Below are 17,151 nucleotides of genomic sequence, written 5' to 3'. Positions count from 1 at the left end.
TATCCTTGTGAGTCCTGAGATTTCCATTGTGTCAGGCGACCCTCAGACGTCTCTTTTCCCGAAAAGACTTCATGAGCTGCATATTCTAGGATCACGTTGTATTCCACCAGAACGTTATGACCTAATATGATGTCAGGTATCAGTTTCTGAATCAGTGCAACATCAATTACAATAGGCATGTTCATGTATTTAGCGGTTGGGTTATTCTGTCCTTGGATGGAATACGTTATCCCGTCCACTGCTCCCACTACCCTTCCGAGGAGGTGAGGCTTCATAGGCAGTAGTAATCTGGTGACAGTCCCGTTAACAAATGAGTGGCTTGCCCTGCTGTCGAGTGTGGCTGAAAAATTCTCGTTGCCTATCCTTAAGATGATAGCTGGGCGGGGTTGGCCTATTCTACTCACTATCTGACCAGTCCCTCTCCTACTTGACCAGGGTTGCTTATCTGTCAGGTCTTGAAGCGCATTGCTGTTCCCGGTCCTATCCCCCCTAAATCCAGAATGTGCCGGACCTAGTTTTCCGACATCAAGGCTGGGCACTTGTTCTTCAGGTGTCCCGCTCTTCCACACTGGTAGCACTTCCTAACTGCGCTGGGCTCCTCCGTAGCTTTGCCTTTATGTTCCTGCTCCAGGTGGGCGATGATTCTGCGTAGATTGTCAAAGGATCTGGCCTGTGATACTTTCACAAGGGGCCGAATCTTATCTTGGAGTAGCTCTGTGATATCTTTTAAGATCTCGTTTAGCTTCCTTCCGGATGCAGATGCTTGAAGAGTTGGTACTTCTGCAGAACGAAGGTGCTAGCTCTCATATCAGTGTATTGTGCCTCAGTCAGTAGCTTCCTTTTCACGGAGCTCTTCACCCCTTTGAAATTAAACCTAGCAAGGAAGTCCCTCCAGTTTAGATTTAATCCCTTCAAGTTGTTCCACCAAGTAGCGGCTTGCCCCTTTAATTGCCGTGTGATGAGTTGCACGAAAATGTCCTCTGGTAAATTAGTCCTTCCCAGTAGGTTGACCAATCCCTTGAAGAAGCTAGTAGGGTTCTCCTCCAGTCGCCAGTGGAATTCCGGAAGGCTCTCTATAATCACCTTCGGTTTTAGGTGTCCTGTATTGCCAGTTAGGTTTGAGGGCCTTAGAGGTGTGGCGGTATGTCCTGTTTGAGTCACTCTATTTTCTACTGCATGAAGGATACTTTCCCTTATATTCTGCACATCTCCCTTGATGGTCGAAATCCGGTTTTCTATCCTTTCTTCAAGAGCAGAAACACGGCTCCCAATATTCCCCTCGACGGCGGATATACAAATTTCAAAATTTCCCTCAATGTTAGAAATTCTCTCCTCAACCTGTTGTTTTATGCTGGAAATCTGGATTTCCACCCCCCTCCTTGAGGTCCAAGATATCTCGTTCCAGCTGGCTTACTCTACTATCAATCTGGTCAACCTGTCCCAGTTTTGACCTGATCCCCAATATCTGCTGCATTAATCAATTGTTTAAGTCACAAATTTGCGATTAAATTTTGTCGTTTTCGGTTGAGATTTTGGATTCTAGGCCCTGTTCTACATTGTAGACCTGTGTGTACAATTGTGCTATCTGTCCGGTTAAAACTGAGTTAGCTTGAGAAATTTTGTCTGAAATTTTGCCTGAAAGTTTGTCATTTACGTCTGAAATTTGATCAGCAAGTTTGCTATTCTTTTCATTGAGTGCCTGCATCATAGTCATTATGTTACAACACATTTTGGGAATATTTACTTCATCTTCAGATGTTTCGTCGGCATCTTCGTTGACTTCGATGAAAATCTTTTGAGGATCTTCTGTCTTCTCCACGAGATCTTCCCTTAGTCGCGCCTGTAGCGATTTCTTCTTCCCATTCATCAGGAGATTCCTCTTGGTGATTTCGTCATTGAGCTGTTTGAGTGACATATTCTCTAGTATGACTTGCATTTTGGTCTACTACACTTGTATTCACTCGTAAATTTTTACGTCCTGTCGCACGGTCGCCAGTTAACGTATCCACACAGATGCACACGAGATGCTGTCAGTTGGTACAATTAATTTTATTCACATATATTCACATATTAACACACACGTAACCTTAATCACAGCAACAAAACGCTTCTGTTCGAGAATATCAACAAAGCCGCCATTATTAAAAACAACTGCCAACATTTCAATATGGAGGTTACAACTTTGAAACACAGTTTAAAACAGATGACTGTGTATTTCAGTATGGAGACTGCAAATATTGCATGTCAGCCCAGAATATATACTTGCTACACCATAACTCTACTAAACAACAACTAACTTTTACCGTCAAGATCATCCCTTTATATATGTGCCTGGCCAGGCTTCTAGAAATTTACATTACAAAATATATCTTTTTGAAAATTTTAGGGTGCATAATACACAGTTTACAATGGATGGAATATTCTCAATCGTTCTAGTGCCTATTACCATACTGGAAGTTACAGTGTGTTTCACAATTATGGATTAATAATAATAATCGTATGGCCTCAGCTACCGTGTGCAGACATTTCAATGTGACGCCATCTGGCTGTCTGCTCATCAATTTCGACGTATCGTTTTACTCTAGGCCCCCACTAGATGGCAGACCGAGTACACCGAAACTCTCTTGGGTGTCTGTGGCTGAGATTGAATGAATTTTGTCGGGTAAACACCAAATGTGTCACCAGAGATCTTTTACATGCCGACATCGTACGACATGGAGTGTCGAATGGACTTTTTTCCGTCCTTCAAAAATCCAACTACCTCTGCCGGGTTTGAACCCGCTATCTTGGAATCCGGAGGCCGACACTCTACCGCTGATCCACAGAGGCAGCTAATTATGGATTAAAAATTATATACAGGTAAAAATAAATTATTATATTAATTTACAGGTATTTACATTAACGGAACTGATATGTGTCTATGTACATGACATAACTTCACACACAATACGATCATTCAACTACGTAAATAATAATAATAATAATAATAATAATAATAATAATAATAATAATAATAATAATCACCATTGTAAAATAATAACAATAATAATTCAAGCTTGATATCTGCATTAGTTGCCCAAGGGTGAGAGAATATTGTTTTCAGGTTATACCTGTTCATTGCACTTGCGTCAACCAGTAGTATTCACATCTTAAAATGATTGAAATAGCGCTTGTAAAAACAAGCGTCAAGAAACATTGTGTCACTCGCCGTAACCCTTCACCAAGATAAAAGCTTAGATGGAAGGCCATGGAAAAGCTAGATAGACAAGATCGGTAACAAACGTCATAAAATCACAGGACAACAAAGGCGAAATCTGTCATCTCCTTGGATTAAGTTTCCGTGTACAATTGAAGTCGAAGTCAGCCATAATAACCATGTCAGTGAGTACATGTAAGTAACAGAGGGCAATCAGTTTGTCTGAGAAATGAATCAGATAAAGATAGAGATGGCCAGGATATGGCAGAACAGCTAGCACACTTCCTTGTGGAAGACCATTCTTCAGATTCCTCCATCTGCTCTGCTGGTCTTGAAATTCAAAAAAAAATCTTCTGTCCTGCAGAAAGTACTCAGTCATTCAAGTTGGTTTGTAGTATTTAGTTATTCTATAGAGTTTTACATGGCAGTTCAACGTGGCTTACTGTTTCTTAGGATGATGTAGGTCAATAAAAACTACCCCAGTGACTGTTGTTTTCATAGCCATCTTACATATACTGCTTGAGATGTAGTATTTGGGAAGTACAACTTCTCCCTGGTCGAAAGCCTGCTTGTTCTGGAATGTGAGCAATAATTCTACCATTTCAGACAATCTGTCCAACAATATTCATTCTATGATTTTATAAAGGTGCCACAACAAAGAGATTGGTCTGCAGTTTATGAGATCACTTGCATTTTGAGTTGTTCGATGCAGATATCATTGAGACTTGCTGCCTTAGTGTGCAGTTCATGAGATCACTTATATTTTGAGTTGTTCGATGCAGATATCATTGAGACCTGCTGCCTTATTCTGGACTTATTGAGTGCTCTATTAAGATCTTCCAGAGTGAAGCGATGAGATAGAATGCTGCTTTCCTGATAACACATTTTTTCTGCTTTTGCTTTGACTGCAGCTTTATTTGGTTTACTGTTCTGTACGAGTTGACTTGCAATTTGATTTGCAGATATGTTGCTATGTACTGAGGTCTTAGTTTTATCGTTATTGGGATGTCTAAGAAACCTCCAGGTGTTGTAAATATTTCTTCCCATATCTAGCTCCTCCATTAATTCATAAGTTGTGTTTGGATGCAGAAATGGAGGAAATGACACACTGCCTGCTTGAGTTGGTTTTTTTCTCTGAAAGGGCTAGAGGTCTTCATATTCTTTCAAGAGAGTGGATATTTCAGAAGTATGATCTTGAATGTTCTTGGTCCTACATCCTCTAGGAATGTCTTTTTGGGAGCAGCACTTGATGGCTTCTGTGATGAGGATGCTCGGCTATCATATTGTAGTGAGGGTGTTCAGAAATAATACTGTTGTGAGGGTGTTCAGATATCATACAGATACCCTCAGCTATCCTCATAGGTATGTACGATGCAGAGATAAAATAGTTATACTGTATTAGTTGATATATAGCTTAAGCATACAAGTGGTAGAAGAACGAGCCTTTCAAAAGGAGAAACTTATAGAAATGGACAAAAACTTTATAAAAAATAACACCCGTGACTTTTATCAGACTTTTAAGAATGAATTAAAGGGGTACCAAACTACAAATGTTAGTTTCAAGGATGAAAACGGCAGAATTGGACTAAGCAATACTGAAAATTGTGAGATATTAGCAAGATATTTTGATCAACTTTTGATCTGTCCTGAACCAAGTCATAAATTAGAATTTCAAGATATTGATGAAAATATTGAAGAAGTAATTAAAACCCTCAAAAACAACAAAGCTAGCGGAGAAGATTCTATTACAGCGGAACTTTTGAAGTGGTCCTTGCCAAATATAGCAAATGAGCTATCATTACTCTTTGAAGAAATCTGGAAAACTGAAAAAATTTGTGAGGAATGGAAAGTAGCCTTGATACATCCACTCCACAAAAAAGGTAATAAACAGGACGTTAATAACTACAGAGGAATATCTTTATTAGCAGTGGCATATAAAATATTTTCCAAGATTTTATTAAACAGAGTAGAAACAACACTAAACAATCATTTAGGTGAATATCAAGGTGGTTTCAGGAAAGGAAGATCATGCTCAGAACAAATATTTAATCTTAAGTCAATAATTCGCCACAGGTTACTTAATTCAAAGGACATTGTAGTCATGTTTGTAGATTTCAAAAAGGCTTTTGATTCTGTTGACAGAGAAACAATATATAAAATAATTCGAGAATTTGGCATAAAGTCTAAACTGGCAAATCTAATCCGTGAAACACTTACAGACAGTCTCTAAAGTGAAATTTCTGGGAGAGATATCACAGCCTTTCAAAATAAAAACTGGTGTACGACAAGGCGACGGACTATCCCCAATTCTTTTTAATTGTGTCCTAGAGAAAATAGTGAGAATTTGGAACGAAAAACTTATTGAACTCAACATTTCACCGATAAGGTTAGGAAGAGGAAACAAAAGGATCGAAATAAATTGTCTTGCATTTGCAGATGACTTTGCAATACTTTCTGAAAATGTGACATCTGCTATAACCCAAGTAAATGTCTTGGAAAGAATCGCCAGCAGAACTGGCTTAAGAATTTCTGCAGAAAAAACAAAATTTTTAACAAATATTTGGGATGCACCAAAATTTCTGAAAACAGATATTGGCCAAATAGAGAGGGTAAAAAATTCAAATATCTAGGGGAAATAATCCAGGAAAATGGTTTAGAAAAATCTGCAGTAGAGGAGAGGGTACATAAAATGGAGAGAGCTTATGGTGTCACCAAAGATATCTACAATAAAAGATGCCTATCCAAAAATGCAAAAATAAGGCATTACAACACAGTAGTGAAGCCAGAATGCCTATATGCAAGCGAATGTCTGGCATTAAACTATAATTTAGATAAACTAGAAGTACTAGAAAGGCGAATCATGAGGAAAATATTAGGCCCACAAAACACAGCAGAAGGTTGGAAATTACGAAGTAATGCTGAAATATATCAAAAAATAGAAAATATATCAGATGTAATGAGGAAAAGGAGACTTATGTTTTTTGGACATTTATATCGAATGCAAGATAGTAGATTAACCAGTAAGATTTTTAGATATTTGTGGGGTAAGAAATCAACGACAAGCTGGGTCAATGAAGTAAGAAAGGATTTAGAAAAAAACAATATAACAACAGAAGAAATAAATAATAGAGAAGGCTTTCGGGAAAAAGTATTGAAAATAGAAGGATTCCAAGGTAGGAAAGTAAAAAAGACTGGTTCAAAGTGGTCTGAAGACAGAAAGAAGAAACATAGTGAACAGATGAAAGCGTACTGGAAGAAAAGGAAAGAACAAAGAACAAGGAATTGAAATTGGCACGTGGTCCTCTGGTGGCCCATTCGAAAGAATAATAATAATAATAATTTGTGGCAGAATTTGCGCAGTGAGAAGGAATAGGACCAAGAGAAAGTAGCAGGAACAAGAAAAATCTCGAACTTAACAAAGTAAATAAGATATGTATTTAACAAATAATAAAAGTAGTAAACATTTCTCAACAAGTAAGAGTTTGCTAGACTGAAATATATAGAGGAAACTTCAGAAGACAAGGAAAATGTGCCACATTTACAATATAGATATTTAGAAATACATCCAAAACCGTATGAATAAGTATTAAGGGTACAATGAAGAGTAGTAAAAATCAAAATAGAGGTAGCAACCTGAAAGAAGATGTGAAAAGAAGGAAAAAAGAAAAAATTAAGTAGGGATGGAACTGGGAAAGGGATTCTCTTCGCCGGGTGATGTTACGCTGCAGAATGTGTTATTATAATTATTAGATTAAAAGGTAGCATTGGTCCAAGGAAGCAGATATTGTGATTTCAAAATTCCATTGTCCGTAGTACAGTTCATGTTTGAAAGGTTTTAGTCGAAGTAATGTCCTGCATATATATTTTTGATGCCGTAATAAGCTGGCGAAAGTAAAGTAAAGTTCAAGTGGGGCATGAAGAATTTAATATCAAAATAACATTATGATAAAACTGCTCACCGGATAACCTGAAGAAAATAACAGTCCAGATGGTAAATGACAATATAGAATGTAGTAGTTGTATGGGTGCTTCCACCACTCCATAACGAAGCCGGACTCAATTTTTAGAGCGGTGGAGCGAGATTATATAGTCGTACAGAAACGTCGAGAAGAATAGAGAAGTTGAAAGCCAGCATATTCCAGAAACATCATAATCACGTGTTCAATAGAGGTAAGCGCAAGCACACACACAGGCAGAGAAGGCGGTGTGTGGAGAAGAAGATGATGTCAGAATCACGTGATGAACAGAGTAGGCAGACGACAGGTGAGCGTAGCAGAAGAGTGAGTGAAGCAGTGGTGGCATGATCAGCGAAAACCAGCATGCGAAGGTAGGAAGTATACGTAGCCGTAGCGGAGATCGTAACACTTCTACAAACTCTGCATATGCCTCTGGTTATGAATTGTTGTAATACCCTTACCATGTATTTGCCTGTCTGAAATTGTATCTTTGCCTGGAATGTAATATGTGTGGATGTGGTATTCCTAGCATTAACTTGCACATAATTGGATGATGATGTGTGCGAATGTTTAGATCAGGGTTATATCTGCATTGCCATCTGTCACTTTTAAAAGATGGGGGAAGTTTGTTGTCATGGACCAAAGATAGTTGATAGTTCTGCCCACTCTAGTACAGTATTTCAATTTGGATCATCATGAGAGTAGTCCCAAACAGTCCTATGGCTGTTAAAATTACCAACAATAACAGATGTTTACTGACTATTGAAATTAGCAAGTGGATTAAATGAAAATGTCTCATTAAGAGGCTTGTAGACAGAGGATATTACAAGGTTGCTAACTTCAACAGTGATAATTAGATTAAATTTGAGATAATTTGACGATCTAGTTTGGCAAATATGACACTGCCATACTAATCCTGTGGTTGTTAGGACACTAATTTCATTCGTTGAACCTTAGAACGATGCTGGTGAATGTCCCTATGTGTTTCTTGGACACACAATAAATCACATTTATGGATACAGCAAAGGTTGTGTAATAGTTCTTCTTTAAACTTTGACAAACCTTCTATTTTTATAGAAACGTTTATCATAGTTGACTCTGATAAGAGCCTTTCCCAGTAGTTGGAAATCTTGCTCATCTTATATGAGATATTTTACAGTATGCTTCTGGTATGTTGATGTTCAGTTCAGTACTGGAAATCAGTACCAAGTACCTGCGCAGGGACACCCCTTAATATTGCTACACCACTATACACTTATCAAATATTACACAGCCTAGTGCATCCTAGTGCACAAGTTGGCTATCCTTGAACATAAATACTGAGTTTTGAGAAATTCTATTCAGCTGTTATCCTATGATGTAGTAGCAAAGAAACAAATAGACAGACTGACAAAAATTGTAATGTACCTACTTTTGACTATTGTACATCTAATCTCAGATAAAAACGAAGTATGATGCAAAAATTGTAAGTGTACAAACAAAATTGTAATTGTATTCATACAGTGTCTTTTTGAGTTATCAAATTCTTCTGTTCCATTTTGTGGTTGCATTTCTATTCTGTTGTTAAGGTACTGCTGAACATACAATTTCTCATATAATGAATCTTGTGCATTTTATCAAATTTATGATTTTTTCTTTCCCAGTTTCCAGCTGTGGTTGAAGGTTTCAATATTCAAACTGGAAAACCTGTAACAACAGTGCACAGTTCCAAATTCTGCCTCGGACGCCTGTTAAAACTGAGAAATCAAGTGCGAGAAATTGCCAAGGATATTTCAACTGTATCACTTTCTTCTTCTGCTTCTGTGAAGAATTGTTCTGTGGAGAGTGGTAGTGATGCTACAGAGAAAAATCCTCTAGTTCATTTAGTAATGAAGGAATGTAATCTAAAAGATATTAAAAACGTGGAGGTTTTGAATTTCAAGGAAGATCTCTGGAGTTCTATGGAGGCTGGCCATAATGAAGAAGCTGAACTGGAAGCATTTAAGAAAATTATTGAGACTGTAGATAGATTATGGAGAGATCAATACCTCTTCATTCAGGGCTATCCTTTGTTGACCCAGTTTAATGTTGGAATCATATATATGCTAAGCCATATGTTTTCAAAGGTTTGTATTATCGTAGGTTATGATCTTCATATCCGTGTTGACGTAGATAGAGTTCGAGGGATGTTCCACCATTCAATGTTCCACCATTTCACAATGTGTTGAATGGTGGAACATCCCTCAAACTCTATCTTATAAGGTTTGCATTATCATATTCCCTTTTTCTGATTATTCATTGACATTATAGAATGTTATTTCTTCCAGTTTTAATAACCATGAAACAAACTACTAGCTTGTAAGAACATTGTGAAGAATTGAAAAGCCTTTGAGAGTCCACCTACTCAATATAAAATACACTTTATTTAGTTGTTTACTAAGTCAGATTAACTCACGGGACATGTTTCGTCCTGCAGTGCAGGACATCTTCAGCCGTAGCCTGGCTAGAAATAAAAGAAAGCATTTACAATCCTCGTATCATCAATTGATTCAAAAGAAAATCAATAGTACCTGGCTTAGAAATGAAATGAAATGAAATGCTGTAAGAAACGCAGAACATATGGACAAAAAAAGAAGAAAATTCTCGGTCATGAGCCAGCATATGGATAGTAGCGAGCATGCTTTTACTACCATCGAGCAGGATTTGAATATTCTAAAAGACTGTAACCAAAGGGAGTTTAGTCAATACAACAGAAAACTTCTATATCTTCTTGAACCAAGGATGCAGTGATGATGATGATGATGATGATGATGATGATAAAAATAATAATAATAATAATAATAATAATAATAATAATACCTTAAGAGTCTAGAGCTTGTTTTAATTGATTTGAGGGCATAATTTTATTTCATTTTATTGCCCTACGTGCCTCCATACTGGATTTCGCTACAATTGCTCCATAGATAAATTACTAAGAGTGTTGCTAACCTTGCCCTAACAACCACCCACTCGCTAAATTTTTTTGGTCTCCATAGATACTACCAACTAGGTATATAACTGCACTCTTCCATTGAGGCGTTTCTAAGGCAACAGATCTTTGCCTACTGCTGGGAGCCATCTTGGTGGTCTGCGATAATACAATAATAAACTTAAGAGAACACCAGCTACCTGTACGGATTAACAACCCTTACGATGAGAGTGAATGAGACATCAGTGATTCACTTGCCCTGGGCTCATGCCCCCCAGCTAAAATCAACCATGAATGTAGCATGATGGAAACAACAGCAACAAAGCAACTACCTCAGTCCCGAGCTGACAACAGCAAAGGTAAACCTGGCCATTCGGATTCTGGGGGACCAAGACATTATGCTGGGAAAAGTCGGAGCTTCCCAAAACTCCTCAAACCTAAGGAAACCAAATTCATTGGTACACTAAACGCACAAACGCTGACCAAAATAGGGAAACTCAAGACAGTCACGGATACCTGTGACAGATTTAGGATTCTGATACTTGCAATACAAGAAACACGATTTCGCGACTCCGATCATTTTGACTCCTGTGGTTACCGCTTCTACAAGGGGAAGCCAGCAACAAAAGTGCCAAATAGCAACCTGTATGTGTTGGGAACTAGATTCCTAGTACACAACAGTATCCAGAACTCTGTGATAAACTCCACGTCACCTTCAGAACATCTCTCTTTGCTCACAGTTAAATGCGCCAATAAAGCCTATACACTAATTAATGCACACGCTCCAGTCAACAGTGAACCTGACAAAAACAAGGTTGAAAAATTTTGGTCACAACTCGAATGGGCACTTACCAAGATCCCTCAGCATCGTGTAAAAATCCTCCTTGGAGATTTCAATGTGCAAATCATCAGAGAAAGGGAACACAGGCATATCACTGGATGTTTCTCAGCACACAAGAAGACTAACGCAAATGGACACCGTTTAATCAACCAATGTGGAATGGCAAATGTCCAGCTGATGTCCACACACTTTAAGAAACCTCCCAAAAAAAATGACCACATGGAAATCGCCAATCAGTCACCTAGGCGAATACCAGATCGACCCTGTAGCAATTACTAGAAAATTTTCCCCAGAAATTATGAACATCAGGGTTAGCAAAGGTTATGTAGAGTCAGACCACCACCTCTCACAAATCAAAATCCGTTTCAAACCCAACCGAAGGAAATACCAAAAACCTACAATCCCACGCATTGACGCACGGTTATCTGCAAGAACATGCACATGAGTTTGCACAGTCATTGCGTGCAAATGCAAAAACATGGGATGCACTCCTTGAGACTATCCAAGAATCATCTAGGAAACTTGGCTAACCACCCCGTAAACGGAAACATAGATGGTGGACTTCAGATTGTGACAGAGCACTGTAAACACGTATGCGAGCCTGGAAGAATTGGCACAGTCATCAAACACTAGAGAATTGGCAGATCTTTCAGAAACTCAGAAGCAAACGCCCAAAAGACTCAGACGAATTAAATGTGCATACCATAACAAGAGATTAGAGGAGATCGATAATGACATCAAATGGAATAACACGAGAAATTTCTACAAAACCTTTCGCGAAGAGCTGACCAGCTACAAGCCACCCACTCTTTCTTTTTTGACGCCCTGACGGAACTCTCGAGACAAACACAAAGGCTAACTGTGACATCCTGAAACAACACTTCAAAAAGGTACACAACTGCGAACCACCAACTGAGAAACTTCCATTCCACATACCCACTCCAAACCCAGATTCACTTCCACTGACTCATGAGGAGATAAGGAGCATCATATTACATCTCAAAAACAATAAAGCACCAGGAGAAGATGGTGTAATCGCCGAGATGCTGAAGATTGGAGGGGATCAAATGATCGACCAATTACAGGTCATCATTGCAAACATATGGAAAAGTGAAACCATACCTGTAGATTGGAAAACTGCCCTGATCCATCCACTGCATAAGAAAGGTGACAAGATGGATCCAAACAACTACTGAGGTATTTCTCTTCTGCCAATAGCATACAAAATTCTTTCACGTGCCCTGCTTACCAGATTGGGACAACAGACAGAAGATAAGATTGGCGAATACCAGGCGGGCTTCCGTTCACGTCGATGATGCATGGAACAGATCTGGAACCTGAAGATGATACTCCAACACCGCCAGTCAAACCGCACAGTGGTCACTTTCGTAGATTTTAAAAAAAGCATACGACTCAATAGACCGTGATACCCTGTTCAGTGTCCTTCGAGAATACGGTATTATTAACAAAACAGTCACGTTAACCCAACAAACCTTAACAGATACAACCTCTAAGGTGAAGTTCATGGGTGAAATCTCTGCACCCTTTGAACAACCTAGTACTGGATAAGGTCATTAAAACATGGGAGAAAGAAGTACCCGGAATAAACATGGGAACGAAAAGTAAACGGATTAACATTAAATGCCTTGCCTTTGCTGACGATCTAGCAATAATTACCCGGACTCCCAAAGAAGCCAGGCACGCCATCGAGAAGCTTCACGAGATTGCAATCAAAACTGGTCTCCACATCTTTTATGAAAATACGCAATACATGGACTCCAAGTGCACACAGCTAACATCACTTGCGACCAAATATTGCAACATTTTGCAAGTCAAACAATTCCAGTACTTGGGTGAAATTATTGGTGATTCAGGAAATGAAAAAGCAGCCAACAAAATGTGCGCAGAAAAACTACGTAAAGCATACCTAATCACCTGGAACTTCTACAATAAGAAATCAATATCCACAAAAGCCAAACTCTGACACTACCACACTGTTGTCCTCCCTGAGGCACTCTACGCAACTGAGACATCAGCACTTACCATTAACATCAAGGACATTGAGAAAATTGAACGACAGGTACTGAGGAAGATATTCGGGCCCAAGTTTCAAGAGGGTAAATGGATGTGAAAAAGCTCGGAAGAACTCTACGCATTAACTGAGCGATTCACTTCAGTCGCACGCAAACGGCGTATGAAATTTTATGGACATTTAGCACGAATGGATGACTCATGACTGACTAAGAAAATATTTCTTATTATCAATGGAAACCGACAAACCAAAGTTCGCTGGCTAGTGGATGCACGAAAGGACCTCGCAGAATTCAACGTTGATCCAATGGTAACCACAAGGAATACATACAGACAAAAGATCAACAGCCATAAATTTGCACCCAAGAATCCATCTGAGAAAAGCTTGAAACTCAAAAACTCATGGACACAAGAAAGACGGCAGGCCCATAGTGAAAGGATGAGGAAGTTTTGGGAAGATAAGAACAAGAAGATGAAGAATACCATTGCTATTTAATGGTCCCACGTGCTCCTTAAGGAGCTAAACGAATGTATATATAATAATAATAATAATAATAATAATAATAATAATAATAATAATCTAAAAGACACCGTAGAGTTCAAAAATCCATTGTTTGTAATAATACTCCAACTTCTTAGAATCTAGGAACGAATAAAGAAAGCATATTGGTGAAAAAGAAACCTCCATTCTCCAATCAGATGACAGTCTCTCCTGCTACTAGGTCAACTTCCTCCACCCCTCCTTTGTTAGAGAACGGAACCCAGCCGTTCACCACTGACAGCTATCTAACCAGATTTAAAACACACACACATGAATACAAGTAACAGCAAAGACGGCTGTTTCTTTTTTTTTTTTGCCAGTGGCTTTACGTCGCACCGACACAGATAGGTCTTATGGCAACGATGGGATAAGAAAGGCCTAGGAGTTGGAAGGAAGCGGCCGTGGCCTTAATTAAGGTACAGCCCCAGCATTTTCCTGGCGTGAAAATGGGAAACCACGGAAAACCATCTTCAGCGCTGCCGACAGTGGGATTCGAACCCACTATCTCCCAGACGTAAGCTCATAGTCGCACGCCCCTAACCGCATGGCCAACTCGCCCAGTAGGACGACTGTTGAGGATGAGAGGACGGTGAGTACATGTTCCCTTATAATGATTAGTATGTTTCCGCTCACAGTTTCAACTGTTCACCGATATATTTTTTTTTTCATTTTTTACAGACCTTTTTTATATGACGGAAGATCGCGCCGCATTTGACGTCTTTTTACTAACCGTTTTTTTTTCAAGCCTTGCCTTTGAGAGGACCCCTCTCTCCCATATAGTTAAAAATTTGCCTGAATTTTAACATGAAGAATTTTTAATACAAGGTTAGGCTGCAACAGACAGTATTGAACAGGTGGAAACCTTTAGCTTTTGTTTTACACTATATTGTCCTTCAATACGGATTAATATGAAATTTATTACCTGTCTCAACAAGTGCTATGCAATAAGTTTTTACTTTCTTCAGACTACAAGAATTTGGAAGAACTTTTTTAAATGGAAATTAGACCAATTTAAAATCTGAACGGCTTTATAGGGAACAAAATGTTTTTATTGTAGCAATTGCATGTTTTTTTCTTTCTTTTTATGTTTGTTTTTATCTCTAGCCAGGCTACGGCTCAAGATGTCCTGCACTTCAGGATGAAACATGTCCTGTGTGTTAATGTGACTTAGTAACCAAATAAAGTGTATTTTGTATTGATTAGGTGGACTCTCAAAGGCCTTTAAATTCTTCACTATTATTGAGTCTCAGTATGGATTGAATAATGAATTTTGTAATGTGCAATGGTAAGAACATGCCGAGTACGTATATTACATGCCAAGAGATGTTAAGTAACGAGCAAGTGGCTGTGCAGTTTGGGTCACGTAGCTATCAGCTTGCATTCAAGAGATAGTGGGTTCGAACCCTACTGTCGGCAGTCCTGAAGATGGTTTTCCGTGGTTTCCTACTTTCATACCAGCGAAGTGCTGGAGCTGTACCTTAATTAATGCTACGGTCACTTCATTCCCATTCTTAGGCCTTTGCTATCTCATTGTTGTCATAAGACCTATCTGTGTTGGTGCGATGTAAAGCAGATTGTAAAAATAAAAGGATGTTAAGTACGGAGACAAAATGTCTAACTGGACACTGGTGGGAACTGAACCCACAGACTTTCCATTTCGTGTTGAATGTTCTGCCGTTTGAGCTATGGTGGAGTCGGATCATTCTAGTTCTGTTGGCAGGGAACTTCTCATTCTGTACTGAACATCTGTTTGGCATGTACAGGGTGACCCAAAAGTCCGTTAACATTTGACGAGGCAGTGCTTCATGGAAATTGACACACATGATTGGCATGACATGGGGTTTTGTTGACAGCAAACTAAAGTTCACAATATGACCAACAGATGGCGCTGGACAGCAACACGTCAGGTACAAATGACCACACGTGGTTCAATCACTACTGATCTGCATTTAGGGTAGTCGCCCAGGTGGCAGATTCCCTATCTGTTGTTTTCCTAGCCTTTTCGTCAAGGATTGCAAAGAACTTGGAAATTTATTGAACATCTCCCTTGGTAAGTAATTCCAATACCAAACTCCCCTTCATATAAACGAATATTTGCCCCAATTTGTCCTTTTGAATACCAACTTTATCTTCATATTGTGATCTTTTGTACTTTTAAAGACACCACTCAAACTTATTCATCTACTGATGTCCTCCCATGCCATCTCTCCACTGACAGCTCAGAACATACCACTTAGTCGAGCAGCTCGTCTCCTTTCACCGAAGTGTTCCCAGCACAAACTTTGCAACATTTTTGTAACGCTACTCTTTTGTCGGAAATCGCCCAGGACAAATCGAGTTGCTTTTCTTTGGATTTTTTTTCCAGTTCCTGAGTCAAGTAATCCTGGTGAGGGTCCCATACACTGGAACGATACTCTAGTTGGGGTCTCACTAGAGACAAATATGCTCTCTCCTTTACATCCTTACTAAAACCCCTAAATACCCTCATAACCATGTGCAGAGATCTGTACCCTTTATTTACAATCCTATTTATGTGATTACCCCAATGAAGATCTTTCCTTATATTAATAACTAGGTATTTACAATGATCCCCAAAGGGAACTTTCACTGCCCACGATTGCAATGCTGCGAGCCTCTGCACACCCAGTGTTCATGCTCATATGCGGCGCTCAGTAATGTTGGTAACCGCTCGCCCTTACTCGGGCGTGAGAATGTAGTCTCGTACGCCTCTCGTACGGTCCTGCCGGCCTCGTCAGCGGACGAAGTGGAGATGTGACGATGGATGTTGAAGGGACCCGATCCCTAGTGAAGGCACGCCCGGCCGGGTGAGAGGCCGTGCTCGACGGCCTATAAAATTTTAGTTGGCGGCCACTCGGCCGGCCAACGGAGCAAAGCAAGTCTGTGTCCCGCAGGCCGCACTCGTCGGTGGCGGGCTACGATGCTCGGTTTCGGCTCTCGAGCCAGCCAGCTCCCTGGTTGATCCTGCCAGTAGTCATATGCTTGTCTCAACGCAGTAACTAAAACTGTGAGGACTTTTCCTATTTGTGAAACAACCTGACTTTTATCCCCGTTTATCATCATACCATTTCCTACTGTCCATTTCTCAACATTATCGAGGTCATTTTGCAGTTGCTCACAATCTTCAACTTACTTATTACTCTGTAGAGAATAACATCATCTGCAAAAAGCCTTATCTCTGATTCCACTTGTTTACACATATCATTGATATATATAAGAAAACATGAAAGTCCAATAATACTGCCTTGAGGAATTCCCCTTTTAATTATTACAGAGAGAGATAAAGCTTCACCTACTCTAATTTTCTTAGTTCTATTTTCTAGAAACAGAACCACCCATTCAGTTACTCTTTTGTCAAATCCAATTGCACTCATTTTTGCCAGTAGTCTCCCATGATCTACCCTATCAAATGCCTTAGACAGATCAAACACAATACAGTCCATTTGGCCTCCTGAATCCAAGATATCTGCTATATCTTGCTGGAATCCTACAAGTTGAGCTTCAGTGGATTAACCTTTCCTAAACCCAAACTGCCTTCTATCAAACCAGTTATTCATTTTGCAAACATGCCTTATATAATCAGAAAGAATGCTTTCCCGAAGTTTATATGCAATGCATGTC

The 17,151-nt window shown here is 39.3% G+C and overlaps 1 protein-coding gene across 3 annotated transcripts in view; it reads left to right on the top strand.

Annotated features, from left to right (window-relative positions):
- Positions 1-17,151, top strand: part of aft (adrift) — a 436,902-nt gene that overhangs the window by 310,484 nt on the left and 109,267 nt on the right. For all 3 annotated transcript variants that reach the window (XM_067143070.2, XM_067143068.2, XM_067143069.2), the window contains one exon: positions 8,796-9,257. In XM_067143070.2, coding sequence (XP_066999171.2) covers positions 8,796-9,257 — 462 coding nt within the window. The remainder of the gene's footprint in view (positions 1-8,795; positions 9,258-17,151) is intronic.

The sequence above is a fragment of the Anabrus simplex genome, chromosome 3, assembly GCF_040414725.1.
Source record: "Anabrus simplex isolate iqAnaSimp1 chromosome 3, ASM4041472v1, whole genome shotgun sequence".
Taxonomy (NCBI): domain Eukaryota; kingdom Metazoa; phylum Arthropoda; class Insecta; order Orthoptera; family Tettigoniidae; genus Anabrus; species Anabrus simplex.
The sequence above is the reverse complement of the archived record's forward strand: the minus strand, read 5'-3'. Positions and strand labels throughout refer to the sequence as shown.